The 19,335-nt window shown below is 32.1% G+C and overlaps 1 protein-coding gene and 1 long non-coding RNA gene across 3 annotated transcripts; both read right to left on the bottom strand.

Moving 5' to 3' along the window:
* Positions 1-1,535: 1,535 nt before the first annotated feature.
* On the bottom strand, positions 1,536-11,095 carry LOC126979423 (oocyte zinc finger protein XlCOF29-like). 2 transcript variants are annotated; one of them, XM_050828725.1, is made up of 9 exons: positions 10,920-11,095; positions 9,629-9,817; positions 8,418-8,610; positions 7,472-7,808; positions 6,589-6,692; positions 5,666-5,794; positions 4,690-4,798; positions 3,759-3,933; positions 1,536-2,508 (listed from the first exon to the last, which is right to left on the bottom strand). In XM_050828725.1, exons 1-9 carry the CDS (start codon positions 10,985-10,987, stop codon positions 2,316-2,318), a joined length of 1,497 nt encoding a protein of 498 aa, XP_050684682.1. In that variant the 5' UTR covers positions 10,988-11,095; the 3' UTR covers positions 1,536-2,315. The 2 variants fall into 2 exon arrangements, with proteins under 2 accessions (XP_050684682.1, XP_050684683.1); XM_050828726.1 differs by lacking the exons at positions 9,629-9,817; positions 10,920-11,095 and adding an exon at positions 9,072-9,090.
* Positions 11,096-15,173: 4,078 nt separating this feature from the next.
* On the bottom strand, positions 15,174-16,752 carry LOC126979495 (uncharacterized). The gene is made up of 3 exons (XR_007732821.1): positions 16,546-16,752; positions 15,730-15,997; positions 15,174-15,646 (listed from the first exon to the last, which is right to left on the bottom strand). It is a non-coding gene; the product is annotated as an uncharacterized LOC126979495 (long non-coding RNA).
* Positions 16,753-19,335: the final 2,583 nt, after the last annotated feature.

Raw genomic sequence — 19,335 nt, 5'->3', positions numbered from 1 at the left:
ATGTGTATATTTTTCGTATCTCTTATTCGCGGATAATATGTTCCGAAAATATGCCGCTAATACATAAACCCTGAATATAGAATGGTAACTTATATGGATCCGTTCCTAGATAATAAAATTGTAATTTTTTATCGCTTAGCAGTTTTTAAATGCTCCTTCAATTGGTTGTAATAAGGTTTTAAGCTATTGCATAGCTTCTATCGCGGGCCTTGAGCGTGGAGACGGAATCCAGAAATTCCGTAACGAAAATAACCTAACACTTACTTACTAGATCTATATAGACATTTCGGCACGATCATTACAGTTGCCGTGGAACAGCGGTTATCACGTATGCTTTTTGTGCAGAAGGTCCCAGGTTCGAGCCTGGGGTACATCTTGATTTTTTTTATTTTTTATTATTATGACAAGCATTTTTATTTAGTTTCACCTGTCCCGTTGTCTGTCTGTAATCAAATCTTGCAAGTTTAATTTTATTCACTTCCCGTTTGCTTTTTTTTAAATTAATTTTATCAAAAAAAATACTGAATAAATAAAATAAATAATTATAATTGCATAAGATAATAAAAAATGCTGTGCAATAGCTTTACCGCAGCAGTCCCCGAGTGCCACACGTCTTTTTTTTTATTAGACCATTTGACGACGCGTTTACAAAGGTTGTTGGGGTTTTTACCTTTTGGAAGCCTTTTTATAGATATGTATGTACCGACTAGACACCGCTAATAAGTCTTTAGCCACGAATATAAGAATAGGGTCGTATTTTTAAATCCACGAAAAGTGAAAACGAGAATGAAGGAAGCACAAATAAGGAGGTTTTATTGTAAGTAATAAACAGTTAAAAATAATTAATGCATTGAAAAATTACAATTTATTACAGATCCAAACATTCAAAAGTTTTGTATAGACATTTTTTTTTTATTTTAACCCTTAAAGTTCAAATTACAACTTTGTCATAGACATGCGTAAAAACGCATACATTAAAAAGATATCTAATTACATTTGGTACCACATTACAACAACTTCAGCTAAGATTTATGATGGCTCCCTTCAATTAATTCTAGTATGAGCTCCTATTAATTTAATTATTCACATTAATCTTATCTCCATTCTATTCTCCTACGAGCTCCTCATTTCTAAAACTACAAACTTGAGAAACTCCATTGATTTATGAGTGAACTATCTGTTCTTTTTTTTTGTGGCTTTTGTGGAAGGGCCACCATAATTTAGCCAAGATGAGATAGCAAACTCAATAGAGTATTTGCATGTACCAACAAGAGATGGACTAGGAACTACCTAGGACTATACCAAATGCATTGAATCACTAGCTTTAAATAAAAGATACCATATAAATGCAAGTAGTCCCCTATCTGGCAAGGTTTAGATAATTCGCACAAAGAAAGCGCCGACTTCTAACTTTATTTAAAAGCTTTACTACATTTTTTGAATACACGAGCCATTCCCTTATTCGCAAAGATTAATAATATCAAGATAAATATTGCAGTGGTTGCACATTAACTGGTAATGAAGTAAAAAAAATACACCTGCACATGAAAACATTTATTTTATAAAAGAATTTTAGTAATTAAATGTATATGACTACTAGGCATATATCATATTTAGGTAATGTACATATAATAACTATTATATACAAAAGTTAAAAGTAAATCATAATTCAAAAACACAACATATTAAATGTACTTGCTGCAAGTATCCTAAAAACAGCGCAAAAACTTCTTTTTTATGGAATAGGAGGACAAACGAACGTACGGGTCACGTGGTGTTAAGTGATCACCGCCGCCCACACTCTCTTGCAACACCAGAGGAATCACAGGAGCGTTGCCGGCCTTGCAGGTAATATTGGGTGTAACACAATCAAATTGCATTTATTTTATTTAAAAAAGTTATTTATTATGAAACAAAGCAAAGTTATTTTAATTTGTTATGTATTTAACAATTAACGTAAATTTATATTGCTACATAGCCTGGAAATCTACTACTTATAAAACTATCAATATTCAGGTTTAATTACAAAAACAATTTTGGCAAAAAAAAGTTAACTGTCATTCAATTATGTACTATCAAGATAAAGTATCTTATTAATAACGCAAAGTTCATTCAATAGTTTGTAAATGTAATCAAATATCGTAGGTATAGGTGTTAAACTCTAAAAAGGTTGAATTTCAGTTTTAAAAAAACAAAAACAATCCGTTCGAATTATTGTACATCACTCCTAAGTCTCGGCAGTTCACTAATCACACACTAAGTCTTATACCAAATAATGACAAATTAAGTCCTATCACATCACTAGCAGCCCCACATTAAGTCTCTTCCAGTAATGATTCGAGTGTGTCAGTTTCCATCAGATCTTTATATTCATTTGCATAACACTGTCTTTGCTCTGAATTCATAGCATGTGTGATATCATGGTGTATGTCCAAATAGTACTTGTCACTGAATGACTCGCTGCAGAGCGAACACTTGAAAACTTGTTCTCTACTTATTGGTTGAACTCTGAAAGTTAAATGATTAAATTGTTGAAACAAACAAGTAAATAACCATCAGCCTTTCATATAAACTTGGTATTTATAACTTTTCTTATACCTGAGAACAAACCAAGAATATGCAAAATGTTACCATTTATATTTTTGCCGCGTTTATTTGTAAGGCTGCCTGTCATTGAGAAATGAGAAAATTTCAGAATTATCATTGTATTGGCAGAGTTGTTGATATTTTCAATATTTTGCATATTCTTGGGTATAACTTCATACCAAGTTTATTTGTAAGGCCGATAAAGTATCAATGGTTAGTCACCATTCAGCTTCATGAGCATATTTCATGATGATCAACTAACACTAATCATGAGTTTAACTGACTAGTCATTTTGTTGACTAGTCTACCAAAGTGCCACCTAGAGAGTTTACTGTCATGTGGCGAGATTCATGTACAAAAGATGGACAGCTGAAACGACAATTTGGGAAGGACCATCTAGGAAGAAGAAAAAGAAGCCGCCCAAGAAACAGATGGGTTGATGAAATTATAAAAACGGCAGAAAAGGAATGGAGAGGTAAGGAACAGAATATCCCTCATACATGGAGTAAGCTGGAGGAGACCTAAGCCCTGATAGTTAAACATACTTCTTCTTACTTTATGCCATTCCTCTTTCATAAAGATTCTTTACAAATTTATTTCCCGCAATTGTAATTTCCATCCTCCATACTTTCTACGCTTCTATTAGGCACATATCCCACTTACATTCACACATTTCTCCCTTAAATTTAGATTAGATACTAACAAGGTAGTTAATATTATGAGTGTTTATTACTAACCGTACTAACTCTTGTTGCCTATTCTTCAGTTCACAAAAAAAAAACCACAGCTATATCAACCAATCATTTCCTTTTAATCAGCTCTTTATAGACCTCAATCAGCTAAATTAAAATACAAAATCTCTCCACCTTGACGTTGGCCGAATCGTCGACATTCAGTTGACAGAGCCATTTAATATAAAAAAAAAATTATTACTTGAATGCATAAGATTATCATAACACTAAAATATCAACATAAATCATAGGTTGTATTTCTTTATCTTTGCTTCATCCATATTTACTAAATACTTATTTCCAATAATCTACATTTTTATTTAAATTTTTAGTTGTGAAATGATTTACAGATTTGAGTGTTATACTACAAATTAAACTAGGAGAAATAAGTTCCTACAGTTCTGTTACCGTCCACACTTCACTCTGAAAAACAACACTCACCTCTGCACATCTTGAAGTTTGACAACCTTGGCGATCTCCTTGCTACTGATAGCTTTACAAGTGCTCCGGTGTTTGGTGAGTTGCTGGAATGTGTCAAAGCTCTCACTACACCCATAGCAGACTGATTTGTTATGGCATGTCTCATGCACCATCAGATCTGTTGCAGTTTCAAACTCTGAAAAAATTAAAAAAAAAAACTGATGAAATGTAACATTTCAAAGGTATTATGTATTTAATTATACACAGGGTGTCCCACGGCTATGCCATATGGAGGAGAAGTAACTTAAATATTGTATATTTTATCCACCAAGCTCCCCAGATAACCCAGTTAAATTTTTTTAAGGGGTTCCATAAAAATTTGAGATTTAGAACATGTATGAAAGTATCCACGAGCTACAAACAGAACTGTAGGTGTATTATTCAAAATATTCACCACAGCATGATCAAAAAAGCAACAGGAAGTGAAAAAGCGCGACTTTGCATTCAACAGAATGGAACTTATTTTACGAACTTGATAAAATAAATTGGTATTAAAAATGTTAAAATTCATTGTCTACCTTTAATTAGTGATGCTTTAATCTTAAAAAAAAGCCTTATGATGAAGCCTTTCCATTGGTATGATAAAGCTACAGATATTTTTTTTTTCGTTTCGGGTTTGATTCCTGGTTCGCTTGGGTCAATTCTTGGATGGCCAAAAGTTATATTGGTTTGAGAAAACAGCAGATTGATTCCAAAAGTGGCTGTGGGAGCCAAAAAATTTCTTGCAAAAAATGCGATTGTAGAATGCCAGTCTTCATTATATTGGGCTGGTATGGTTGTTTTTAAATTACGGGCTCAAAAGGAGTTGTTGAATATATGAAGTTTGTGAATGCCTATTATATTATGTAACCAGATCATTTATAATATCATTGAATATAATAATATCACCTACTTCTTCTACATGATGCACAAGTGTGGCTGAGTGTTCTCTTCTCTGGTGTAATGGAATCCTCTCGTTTTCTTCTCACCGACTTGTATGAATGTTGAGCAATTACATGGGCCTGAAAATTGATATAACAATTGATATGGCATTTTGTGGCCAAATTGTGTGATTTACTGAGATTCATAAAGAAAATCTAGCCGCAGAATGAACAAAATTGCTTAATTTATTTAAAAAAATATATAATTTAATATTCTGTTCCAGTCTTGAAGATTTGCTTTGTGAAATACTACATTATCATAATCTTGGGTACCTTTCAATGATTTCTTTGATATAAATGAAAGCTACAACCATTGACAAAATTGATTTATGACAATATTATACTGTTAGAAATACACACAGAAGAGGAGGAAAAAATATAGGATTTAACAACTACAAAAATATGGTAATGATTTGGCAAATTTAATTTAGTCAGTTTATCAATTTAAAAACTGTTACTAGCAAAAGATAGGGAAGTGATTGAAACAAAATAAACACATTACTTGATATTGGTAATTTTCAAATTAAAGAGCATAATTCGACTCAGTGCCGCACAATGCCAAATTGTGCTGATGCTTAATTGGAACATGAATTAGTTTTAAAATACACCAGCAGAGGGCGCTAAGTTCAGTGTTGAAATAAAATTAGGTAAATGGAATGTTTGTAGCTTCATCCATACTTATATTTGTTTTAATTAACTTTTAATATTCCCAAAAAACTATGACGAAAAGAAAACATTTAATTTTTCTTAACAATAAACAATATTACTAATGATAGAAACATATAAATAAAATTGCATGCATCACTCGAAAGCCATACTTTTGAGAGTGCTTGATTATGCTTAGTGTTGCTGTAGTTGAAACATTCAATATTGAGCTATAAGCCACATGAGCTTTGGTGCTGTAATTGGAAAACTACCAGTGTAGGTAGTAGTTATTTCAAATCATACCTTTAGGCCATTGACACTAATGAACTCCTTTGAACACAGTATACACTCCAATGACATTTCACTTGGTAAACTTTCTAAAATCTCTTCGTGATCACTAACCGGTTCATCCTTAACCTTGGTTAATAGACCCTGGAAAACAAAATATTTTATTTAATTGACTTTCACTGGATTTTAGAATTTAACCCTTAACCACCAAACAGTTACCATCACTTTACTATGGGTAAGCTTTGCATAGGTGAAGCAATTGACCTGGAGCCATTGCAATGTTCACTTGCAATAATTATTGTATTGAGTCCACTTTTCATCGCTAGGCCGGTTCAACATGTGATGCAAGCATAATTATGGGGCACTCATTTTTCAAGCACCAATTTATTTTACCGAACTTGCATTCAATCAACGCTATCCTTAGTGGCTTGTACATGAAGAATTTTTTTTTATGGAATAGGAGGACAAACGAGCGTACGGGTCACCTGTTGTTAAGTGATCACCGCCGCCCACAATCTCTTGCAACACCAGAGGAATCACAGGAGCGTTGCCGGCCTTTAAGGAAGGTGTACGCGCATTTTTTGAAGGTACCCATGTCGTATCGTCCCGGAAACACCACACAAGGAAGCTCATTCCACAGCTTTGTAGTACGTGGAAGAAAGCTCCTTGAAAACCGCACTGTGGAGGATCGCCACACATCCAAATGGTGAGGATAATATCCTAACTTGTGGCGTGTCGTGCGAAGGTGGAATGAACATTGTGTTCAATAACTGTATCCTCTCTAAACAAAGCATTGATATTTCAAGTTTTTTTGAAAAAGTTAAAGATGAATTTTTCGAAGAAGTTTCAATACAAAATCTCGCACCAAATGTGGCAATTTGATACTTAAACCAAATTAATTATATCTTTGGCAAATAATTAAATATAACTTTACTTACTGTTTCACTGTAGCCATTCATTTTAGATGTGTCATTGCTAGGCGTAGTGATTTGCTTTTCTGGTGTTGCCCGCTCATTGCTTGTATTATGTGATTGAGTAAGACCTAGAATTTAATGTTGCATTAATAGTACTAAAATTTAAATAAACTCATATGAACTTAACACTTTCACAGCAAAAATAATCTTATATGAGATCTAAGACCTTAATCTTAAAAGAGCAACACACTATATAAACACATTTTAAAATGCGTGTTGTTATTTAGCACAGTTGTATTGTGTGTAAAAACACATAATATATTGTATGTTATCAGTTACTGACTTAAAGTTATAGTGTTGCTAAGAATTAAATGGTTGGTTATTTACAATTTGGTGACAGGCTCACTACTCTAACTTAAGTCTTTTGACTCTTTATTTCACATAATTATTTGATTTAACAATAAATATGTTAACTGATGATACACTCTTGAGAAGAAGAGATCAAATATTAATTTAATTAAGTCTAGCTGAAGCCCGCGACTTCGTCCATGTAGATAAAGGGTTTTAAAAATAATAAGCAAGTTTGAAATTGAAGATTATCTCATTTCCTATTCCGGTTCCCATTTTTGCTCCAGTTCCAAACATTATATGAATCGTATTTCGAGGAAGAGTGCTATGGCAAACTAAACCTACTATTGGTATAGTTATACCTCATTAATAATAAAATGTAATGTTTTTTCCCAAGCTCTAGTCTACCACTGAACCAAATTTCATCAAAATCAATTCAGTCACTCTGGAGTAAAAGCATAACAAACAAACTTACATTCACATTCATAATATTAGTAGGGATGTACAGCAAGCTTTTTTATCTTGTATTCAATATTTTTAATTATTTATAAGAACATACCATTCATTTCCATTACGTTTGTTTGACTCCATTCTTCCGGTTCAATTTTAATATCAGAATTTTCCAGCATTACACTTTGGTCATTATCATCATGTTGTAACTCATCCTCCGACATTACTTCTTCTTTTATATCGACATTATCAAGCACATCAGAACTTTTATCCACTTTGATTGGTTTGGGCCACTCAAATTCCTCATTTGGTTCTGATTTTATTCTATATCTTTCACGGAGTGTCTGATTAGACTGTCTTACTACTGAGACAAAATATTTCATCTTGCATACAAAATCATGGCAGTCAACACACACAACAGTGGCAAATTGATCTGTGCAGTTTATCTATAAAAAAATATTATTTTTAATGGCTAATATTATGAGGGTAGAATATTATAAGGGTTGCATATTAATCAATGTTGTCTGATATTTTAAAATTCTTTAGCATCATCTGAAAGATTTGTAAAATAAATATTTTATTGTAACATGTGTGGCTCATTTCAAAAACATATTATTTGTATACAAATATATATAACATATTATACACACAACCAATCTTATTTTGAAACATTTCTTCATCCGACCTACCAACCAAAATAGTTTGAGGCACTTTGAATATTTTGAGATGTACATGGAAGGAATAAATGGAGTGTCAATGAGAAATTCAGATGTTTCTTCTAAATAAAACACCAGGCATAATTAGAATCTAGAATTTACACGGTGAAAATTTAGAATATAGTAAATTTACTCACTTGTAATGTTTGCTTATCAATTCTAGAAATTGTAGATCAGAATAATTTGCCATTTTATATGTAAAATAGCAAAGAATTGTAATCCAAAATTTTTTTTTTTTTTTTAAGAATTTATTACCTATACCAACTTTAAATGAGGTAGGGTACTTCACTACTCCGTGGTAACTTAGTAGTTTAATGAATCAATGTCTTATTAGCTCACCTGTATATTTGTGAGAGCAATAAGGTCTTCTGCTACTGCAGTCAGTGCTAGCTCACTTTGTTGTTCATCTAAATATCGAAATAGGTTATGCCTCGTCTGCTCCGGGCTTAATATACACAGACATGCGCGACATTCTTCGACTTGTATAGGAGTGTGGTGTTCCTCATTTTCCGGCATATTCACTGACATCAATCTGGATTTTTAAATGTAGGTAGGTAATAAAAGCAAAACGAATACATTATGGACAAGGACACAAGTTTCATTTTTGTGTTAATTTACAGGCCCAGTTATAGGACTTATATTAATGAATTCAGTATATTATTTAACCAACAATTTCTTTATTCTAATAACAGTTACGATTTTATAGATCTTTTCATAATATACATTTTTACAATTCAATTTATGACATCAAGTTTGTTTATTTGACATTTCATTTGACAACACTCTGCTCAAACTCAAAGTCAAAACGATACAAAGATAAGAAAAACAAGTTAAAAAGAGTTATTGTACTAAGTACTAATAATAATAAAACAAAATATTTATACAAAATTATAAAAAACTACTCTATATTAAAACATTACACAAAACATCATATTACATACACGTGTATCTGAACGTTTTTTAATGATTAATGTTAAGAATTTAAATACACACCCATCTATTTACAAATTTATTATGGTTTATACTTTAATATAATAATAAGAGGGTGCAGACAGACTGTTTAGTTAGACCTGAGACCTGGCTATAACCACAGATGAATAAAGCTATCTATAGCCCATAGATAATGTTATCTATGGAACTAAATGATTTAAAGCCATAAATATATTTAAAAAAAATATTTAAACCAATGGTTGATATTTATTTTTACACAATAATGATTGTAAAAATTATTACATGATAAATATTGACAACATTGATAAAATTAAAATATTAAGAGTAAATATTTTGTTTTACCTCACACCTCAGATCTTTTATCATCTGATTGATATACTGAATACTGATGATAGAGATTATCTCAAAACTCTTTCATACAAATGAAATCCTAAGGCTCTTCCAAGACCAAAGGCCATCATTCCTTGTGCTTGGGCCCCTCCCATAAATAGGCTTATAATCTTAATGACTGAGGTATATGACACTTAGACAATAATTTAAATAAAGTTTTAAAGACTTTGACATAATATTAGGCAGCTTGAAATAGATAATTTACAGACCTTTGAGATACAAGAGGGAAAATAGTTGGAACTGCATTCGAAAGAAGTGATTTGCCCCTTTTTCCTTTATGATAACAACTTGGCAAGAAGTGGTAGGTACACAACCTTAAGTCTTTTGATCCATTTATTAAATTACTTCTACCTACAGCCTCTATCCATATTTTATATCTTTGTGGATTTGTTGGAAACCTGTAATTAATTTAAATGGAAAATTATTAGTGATTTACTACTATGGTAGATTAGAGATCAAAGGTTGCACGCTACAGAGGAAATGCTGACATGTCACCCCATCATTCAATACAATCATACAAACATTCCTTTCATCTTTATTTTGAAAACATTTTGCAAACCAAATTTATGGAACGCAAAGCCTTCTTGTAATTAATTAAAATGAAGGCAACATGCATGTTATCCACATATTAGTAATGAAAGCGAACAGATTATGTGGAACAAAAGATATAGACCATAGACGGCAAGTAAGGTCTCCCTTTACTTTTTCCCTTTGACTTGCTTTTTTACATCAACTTTTGTCATCTTGTCCTTGACTGCTGATACCATAATATTATGTATGTAATATTCTAGCTTACAATCAGTAAATTTGAAATTCATTAGAAGAACCACTAAATTTGTGTATAAACCAAAATATTTTATTATATGTTCAGCAGAGCATTTGTGTTCTAGTTTTAAAATGTATTTGAGTTAACTGAATATGTGATAAATAAACAATTTAAATGTAATGCTATATAAATATAAATTAATATTTCTATTAGAATTATGTTGCCAATGTATTTTGTATTTCTGTTATTCTAATTATAATATATAAATAAGGAATAGATGAAAATATTTTGCCAATATGTAACTCAGGTTAATAGTAACCTGAGTTACTGGCAAACTTCAATAGTGATGTTTAATATTCCTGAGAGATTTTACTGATTGATGATTGTTGACTATTAAATATACTATTTTAGGGGTAATATTATTTTCCATCAATTCAGGCCAACCTTTACGATAATAGTTTAGATCTAAAATCTTAAAGAGTAAAAACAACAATGGTTACGATAACCTCATATTATAGTATCTATGGTTGTGATGTCATTTATGTAGATTATGGAAGCTTATTAATTTATTTATCTTGTCCTCGTTAATGTCAATTGTTTGCTGTTAACATTCCAGAAATATATAACTCTGTCGATACATTAAATATGCATACTAAATACCCAACAAGTCGTATTTCGTACCTCACATACCCAAAGGGCCAAAAAAGTAAATTAGAAATTAATTCATTACAGACCTGTGCAATTTAACACTCCTGCTTTTTAACAGTCTATTTTGACAACTTTTAACTGCACAACGCGCCATTAAAATAATACTACAATTTTATAGTCCACACGATATTCACAATACAAGAAAATTAATAAATATTTTTCCAAATTTATTTATTTTGAAGAGAAAATCGAGGAGACACGCGCCATCATATAATCTTTGTCACAACTAGCTCAACAAAAAAAAATTACGTACTCTGTGTTAATTTCAGAGACAGCTGTCAGGCCGCCATACGTATATACCTACCTACATACGAGATAGATTCATTTGGTCTATGGGTAGGTTACATAAGCAATGGTGTCATGGATTTCGTCGTGACGCTTACACACAAATTACAAACGCACTACTGACTGCCATATAACACTAATCTTACTCACTTATCCTCTTTGTATGTACTTCATAGACGGGTTTAGACATGAGTATAGTGATGTGCCACACATAACAACGATTACTACGATTGTGCCACAGATTTGAAATAATGGGTAAAAATATTCTCATATGTAAAAAAAGGTGTAATATATTATTTAAACAGGAAGATAACAAAATATTAACATTGTTTTACTTTCTTGGTATGGTATGGTATTAAGTTTTATTTGCATACAAATAAAATAGTTTAGATGCTTCGCTGTGAATTGTTTTGTGTGGCTTGTATTGTTTCTTGCAGCATTGCCTTTTATTATGGAGGGAAGGAATTATATGGAAGGGAAAAAGACGAGATGAGCAGGACGTTCAGCTGATGGTAATTGATGCGCCCTGCCTATTTCAATGCAATACCGCTCAGGTTTCTTGAAAAACCCGAAAATTCTGAGCGGCACTACAACTGCGCTCGTCATCTTGAGACATAAGATGTTAAGTATTATTTGCCCAGTAATTTCACTAGCTACGGCGCCCGAAGCGAAACACAGTAATGCTTACACATTACTGCTTCACGGCAGAAATAGGTGCCATTGTGGTACCCATAATCTAGCCGGCATCCTGTGCAAAGGAGCCTCCCACTGGTATATAGAAGAATCCTAAGGACAATATGACCATATTCTGCTGCTATTTCATCGATTACATACCGTTTTGGTTTCTTTTTGGTTTTTTATATTTTTAACAATTTTATTTTTTAACATGGAATTGTCTTGTTAGTATAACTTGTTAATAAGTTTTTAGAGGAAGGAGATTGCGCTTATTACCTAAAAATATATTAAAAAGGGATATTAGATTATGTCACACTAAAGAAATCACGGGGTGTTAGATGATAATAATTTAGTTTTACTTCAAAATATGTATTAATAATTGATAAAAACGTAAAAAAGTACTTGAAGACAAAAGACAGAGAATTATAATTGCTTATGCTGGGACGTCTTCAGGTTTTATGCCTATTTGCCTTCTTGCATTCATCCATAGAAGTCTATGAAGAAATAAATTTCGATAATTTTAAGGAGTGGTGTTTGATTCTAAATATTTTTAAAATGGCTGCATGTTATAATCATGACAGTGAAAAACAACAAAACAAACCGAAACATGAAATTATCCATATATCTGAAAAGCAAAGGCATAGAAGCCAACGAGACGATGCTAAAAAACGAATTACTGAAGTTAGTATCTACAAATGCCAAAAGCCAGCTTACATTTTGGATGATATTGCAAAGGAAAAAGGCGATATAGTCATCGATTTGCCAACACATCACTGCCAATATAACATTATTGAACTGATATGGGTCCCCGTCAACAATCACGAATGGAGAAAAAATAATATGTTATTCTGCACAATGCCTGCGAAAATGCCACGCTATAGTTTGGAAAAAAGTGTTGACAAGTGCAAAAAAAAACATTTACGAAGATTAGGAGAGCTATATTCATTTTGACAATTTCTTTGATCTTAACGTGACATGGGTTGTGCACCAATTCATTCTTAAATTTTATTTTGATTACTTTTAAATTTTTGTACTGTTATTTATATGGATTCATTAGTAACATAGTTTTTAAGATAATTATTAATGTAGTAACCATTATGGACAAATATTAAGTCTCAATTAAAATAAAGAAGTGTGTGCGTGTAATCTTTACGCGCGATTGAAGTAAAACCTAATTATAATTAACTTTTTGAATAATTAATAGATACATATAAAATATACATTTTATGCTTATCTGAAAGCTCATAGACAAAATATGTTATTTTCGTTTGCCCTTGTTTGTTCTATTCTAGGACATCCAGTTTATAACAATTTATATTCTTAAAAGGTTTTAATTTATACCATTACATATATACTTACATTAATTAAAGCCGTGTTATTAATAAATAATTGAATAAAAATAATGAAATTATTAATATCACACATATCGATATAACGTTGTTATTGAATATTAACGAATATATCTCTACGGGCACGGACATTTTGCCTGTCCGATGGACGAAGAAAAATTAACGTAAAGTATTAACGTTACTTCCGTCAGAAAAATATTCTGAGTTTCCCCCAAGTCACGCCTAAAGAAGTTTTAGTTCAAAAAAATATCAATCATTACGTGTAAGAGAAACCGTTGAGTCACATATTTCTTATTTAATTTTAGTATAATAACAACCAATAACTCGAAAATACAGTCTCAAGGAAATCGATATTTAGAATGATATATTTATAAGATAGACCATTCGTCGCATTTATTTCAAAATCGCTCGAAAATCGATTTTGTCCTCCACATCCCAACTTTAAAAATGTCAAAACCTAACCATAGATCGTCATTTTTATTTGACATATTTACAGTTTCTACTGCTAGCGGGCGGGAACGAGTGAACGAAGGAAGGCGCGCTTATACAAAAAAAAATTGTTTAAATTATTGTTCATAGTGCATATATTTTTCATACTTGTAAATTGTTTATCCTGGTTTATAAATATTCGATTTTTGTATATATAAATTGTTAAGTGCGCTTCCCCATCGCCATGGGGAAGCGTACAGGTAAAAGGCCGAAGAACGGCCAGAGCGACGCAGAACCAGCAGACGAACTTCCCCTATCCGAATCCTCGGTATCTGACGCGGAGGTGACTGAACGTCTCATTGTAAGAAGAAAGGATAAAGAGAAGTATACCCCTTATAGAGCGACAAATTATTATAGGTTGTACGACGAAAATTCAAATAAGAAGGAATTTATTGTATTTCTCAATCGCAAGCAGGGTGAAGTCAAAATATCAGACAAGGACAGGTTGGGTCTGTCAAATGGAATCAGGAGGCATTGCGTATCGGGTGTGTTGCACCTGAGGTCCGTTAATGCTTTTAAAGTTGGTGTTACCTTTGACCTGCCTAACAATGCGAATGTATTTTTAAAAAATGAAAAGTTACTTAGCGAGTTGGAGATGGTTGCCTCAATTCCGGCTTCTGAAACGGAGGTCACTGGAGTTCTTACTTCTGTTCCCACTGATTACTCCAACAAAAAAAATTCATCAATTAATTGCATCGAGTAAAAAAGTTATTGCTGTGAGAAGGTTCATGCGGCGAGTAAAGGACCCACAGGGTGTTGTCTCCTTTGTTCCAACGCAAACTGTTGCAGTCACATTTGCATCAACGTTGTTACCTGAGTATGTAACACTTGATCACTGGAGGCATGAGGTTAATGTATATGTACCCCCTATTAAACAGTGTCTACGCTGTATGAAATTTGGCCATATTGCTAAATTTTGTAGAAACAATGAAGTTTGTTCCATATGTTCTGACAATCACAATTTTAAAATGTGTCCAAAAACTTTAACAAAATGTGCCAACTGTGGTGGAGATCACATAGCTATCTCATCTACCTGTCCTCTGAAAAAACAAAAAATTGAAGAAAACAAAGTGAAGTCCCGTAGTGTTAGATACTCAGATCTCTTCAATGAATCTGCTTTCCCTCAATTAAACTCAAAGTATATTGACACACACCTGAGCAATCTTATAAAATCTGACAAATTTATGAACCTCTTGGTTGAAGCAGTTTTACAAATTTGTACGAATAAAGATAAGTTAACTATAAATTCAAATAGTATTAAGGAAATTCTGAATAACACTTTTAGAAAAAAGACATCTAGTTAATTGTTATTATGGATACATTGAATATAGTGCAGTGGAACGCTCAAAGTATTATTAGTAATAGGCTTATTTTTACAAGGTTTTTATATGAAAATCATATCCATATTGCTATAATTTCGGAAACTTGGTTAAAACCACATCAGTATTTTTTAATAAAAGGCTATAACACAATAAGGAATGATTGTGGTAATAAACACAATGGTGTAGCAATTTTTATTCATAATAATATCACATTTTCTAACATAAATACATATTTTGATAGTGCTCTACAAAATGTTTGCATTAAAATTAAAATTAATAACAAAGAACTGAGTATTGTGAGTTTTTACAGTCCTTCCAATTCAAATCCTCCATTTAATAAAAACAATTTAAACAGTTTAATTTAGTCCATTCCAGAGCCAATGATATTTGCAGGTGATTTCAATGCTCATCACATGTTGTGGGGATGTGTTGATACATTGCCTCGAGGTAAAGATGTTTTAGAGGTTATAGATGAGAATGGTCTTGTTATTCTGAATAATGGTCAAGCTACCACAATAGGATCTCCATCTTGGCGTCCTAATGCTCTTGACTTGACTTTGGTAACTCCATCTTTGGCTCTTTTATGTGACTGGTCAGTTATTGACAGTCCTCTGGGCAGTAGTTATCATCTCCCTGTAATAATAAAAATGGCAGTAAGTAGTGATAGTATTAGTTTGCAAAACACATTATGTAATAATCTACATTTGCCCACTCACCCTAATTATAAGCAGGTGAATTGGAATATGTATAGTAACTTAGTTGTTTCTTATTTGGATGATGTTAAATTTGACACTTTATCTTCAATAGATGCTTTTAATTCCTTTTGTAATATTTTACTTTCTGCTGCCAAGCAGTCAATCCCTAGCTGTCTGTTTTCCAAAAGTTCTAATAGTAATAATGTTACTAGTTCTTGTTCACAAAAATCTTTTAAATATCCTTGGTTGCCTTGGTGGAATCAGAGGTGTACAGAAGCAGTTTTAAATGCTAAAAATGGTTACATTAATTTTAAAAACAACTCCACTGATGAAAATTATGTGGAGTTTAAGAGATTGCGGGCTTTAAAAAAACTTATCTTAAAAAGTGAAAGAAGAAATAGCTGGATAGGCTTGTGCAATTCATTTAATCGTTGTACTCCTTTGTCTTCAATTTGGAAATACATGCGCAAATTTAACAAAACTTACATTCCTGACAGTGTGTTGAATGATAGTTGGATTCCAGATTTTCTACAAAAGTATACTTCTGACTTTGTATCAAATGAGTTAACTAACTATGTAAATGTTGTTAATGATAGTAATAAATATTTGATAGAGCCTTTTTCTTTACAAGAACTAAAATCCGCTTTATTTACTAGAAGAGATACATCTTCGGTCTTGATACCATTCCATATATTTTACTCAAAAAACTTAATTGCCACAGTCTCAACATCTTTTTAAATAATCTTAATCGCCTATGGAAGGAGAATACTATTCCTGCAGAATGGAAAACAGACTGTTTAATCCCAGTTTTAAAGCCAGACAAAAATAAAATGTTACCTGACTCTTATAGACCTATAGCTCTCACGTCTTGTGTTGGGAAGATATTTGAGCAGCTTCTAAAACAACGTCTCGAGTTCTTTATAGAACAAAATTGTCTTTTGCCTAATAATCAGTTTGGTTTTCGCAAAGGTCGGTCTTCTAGGGAGAGTATAGCGCAGTTACAGCTTGATGCGCATCAATGTTTAGCAAGTAATCAATATCTTTTGTCTGTATTTTTTGACATCTCAGGTGCCTTCAATAGTGTAAATATTGCCGTGCTTTGTGACGAGTTATCAATGTTAGGGATACCAGGTAAAATAATAAATTGGATGCAATCCTTTTTGACTGACAGAAAAGTATATGTAAAATTTAATAAACATTTGTATGGACCACGACTTTCTTCTCTAGGTGTTTGTCAGGGGGGAATATTGTCTCCTTTAATTTTTATTATGTACATAAGACGATTGAACCTTATTTTGGGGCCAAATATAGTAAACCTACAGTATGCAGATGACTTAGTTGTCTATGTATCGGGAGTTGATCTGATTAATTTAGCCGCTACTATTAATAAAGCACTTGTAAATTTATATCAATACTTTTCTTATCTTAATTTAAATGTAAATCCAACCAAATCAAAAGTCTTTGTGATTGGTCGTAAACGCATCATATTGCCTCCCATTTTATACAATGGCATTCCACTGCCTATTTCATGTGACATAAAATTTCTAGGTGTAACATTTACTCCAAAACTTTCTTGGAAAAAATATACAGATAGTGTTATAATTAAAGCGAATAAAGCTTATAATGTATTAAAATCTTTGTGTGCAACGTCGTGGGGAGCGGACCCTAAAATATTGTTAATTTTGTATAAATCGCTTATTCGTAGTCATTTTGAATATGGCTTTCATTGTTTCGCCGCAGACAGCAAAATTGTTAATAGTCTGGATAAAATACAAAATAAATGTATGCGTACAATATTGGGTGCACTTAAAACTAGCCCAATAGCTGCTATGCAAATCGAGGCCAACCTTCCTCCTTTGTGTATTAGATTTAGTTATCTTAAAGAAAGATTTATTTTAAAGCTCTATAGCTTGCCGACGAACAATCTTCTTAAGAATCTTATTGCTTATCAATCGTCTTCATTTCCGAGACAGTTGTTTATCTTGCAAGATTTTTCTTCATTTTTTAAATTTCTACAAGATTTAAATATTCATCGGAATAATGATATACTTCCCTGCCTTGCAGGTTCTTTTCGATGTAAATATTCTGCAATTAATGTTGTAATAGATCCAAACTTAACTTCAAAAGAGGAGGTTCATGTATTATTGTCAGAATGGTCTAATTGTAAATTTGTTTATACGGATGGCGCAAAAAACAATAATAATGTTTCTTTTGCAATCTACCTTCCTGAAATTAGGAAGGGTATTGGCTTTAAGATTAATAGATATGCCAGTATTTTTACTGCTGAAGCCGTCGCTATTCTTTTTGCTTTAAAGCATATTAAGAAACAAAATCAACTTAATAAGAAGTGGGTAATAGTTAGTGATAGTATGAGTGTGTTAAAAAGTTTTTCAAATAACAAAATGAGTGCTAACATCAATTACATCATTTTTGCTATAAAGGAATTGTGGTTCGAACTATGTTTAATCGATATTAAAGTGGATTTCGTTTGGGTCCCGTCCCATATAGGAGTAGCAGGAAACGAAAGCGCTGATTTTCTAGCTAGAACTATCATTAATATATCCGATCTATCCCTATATCCTGATTGCAAAGATCTAGACATTAACATACCATATACAGATATAATAAGTAATCTAAAACAGCGTATGACTCTTCTTTGGGGAAGATATTGGTACAATTGTACAGAAGTTGAAAATAAGGCTCATTCGTATACTTTGTTAGATAATCCCGTTAATAGCACACCCTGGTTTTGTAAGTTTAAAAATAACGCTCACAGAAAGTTCTATACTACAATAACACGAATGCGTATTGGTCACTATCGATTGAATTTTCATCTTCATCGCAAAAAAATTGTCTCCTCTCCTTTTTGTGACCATTGTAATAAGCAACAAGATCAGTCTCTGGATCACATCTTTTTTGATTGTTCGTCCTTTGGCATACAGCGCCTTGTGCTGATGGATGAGCTACTGGAAATATATGGTGCACCCAATATAATCCCGCTCTCAGTAATAGATCTATTAAAGGACACATCAACTTATATGTCCTTGTATAAATTTGTATGTAGTACTGTAAATACATTGTAATTTGTAGATACATACGTTGTAAATTTGTTTATAATTATGTAAATACGTTATAACTTGTACATATACAACTAGTAATAGCATAGCGCAATTCGCGAACTGAACAGATAATGTAAATAGGTAGGTATTATTCTAAAAAGTTATGCAAATTACACTGGATTTGACTTTAAGAAAAGGGGAAAATTATTAGAGACTATATTACTGGATTTGGACTTACTAAAAGGAAAATATGGAAAATATTCTTTAGAGAATTATACATTAACGGAAATGGTAAAATAACTGATGACTTTAAGACTGGATTGGATTTGATGAAAGAAACTACTATAAATATTCGCTATCGAATATACATAATTGGAAAAGGAAAATGGAAATAATGTAAGATGAAATGAGAAAACTGGATTGGACTTTTTGTAAAACAAAATAGTGAAAATAATAAATACCAAAGAAATGAAAATACTAACGACAAGGCAGTAAGGCCCCTGGCTATAGCCTGTTCGAAAGAACGAATTAATATAAAAAAAAAAAAAATTGTCAATTGTCGTAATAT

This window comes from Leptidea sinapis, chromosome 3 (genome assembly GCF_905404315.1).
Source record: "Leptidea sinapis chromosome 3, ilLepSina1.1, whole genome shotgun sequence".
NCBI classification, from domain to species: Eukaryota; Metazoa; Arthropoda; class Insecta; order Lepidoptera; family Pieridae; genus Leptidea; species Leptidea sinapis.
Note: the sequence above shows the minus strand (reverse complement) of the source record. Positions and strands in the feature narration are given on the sequence as shown.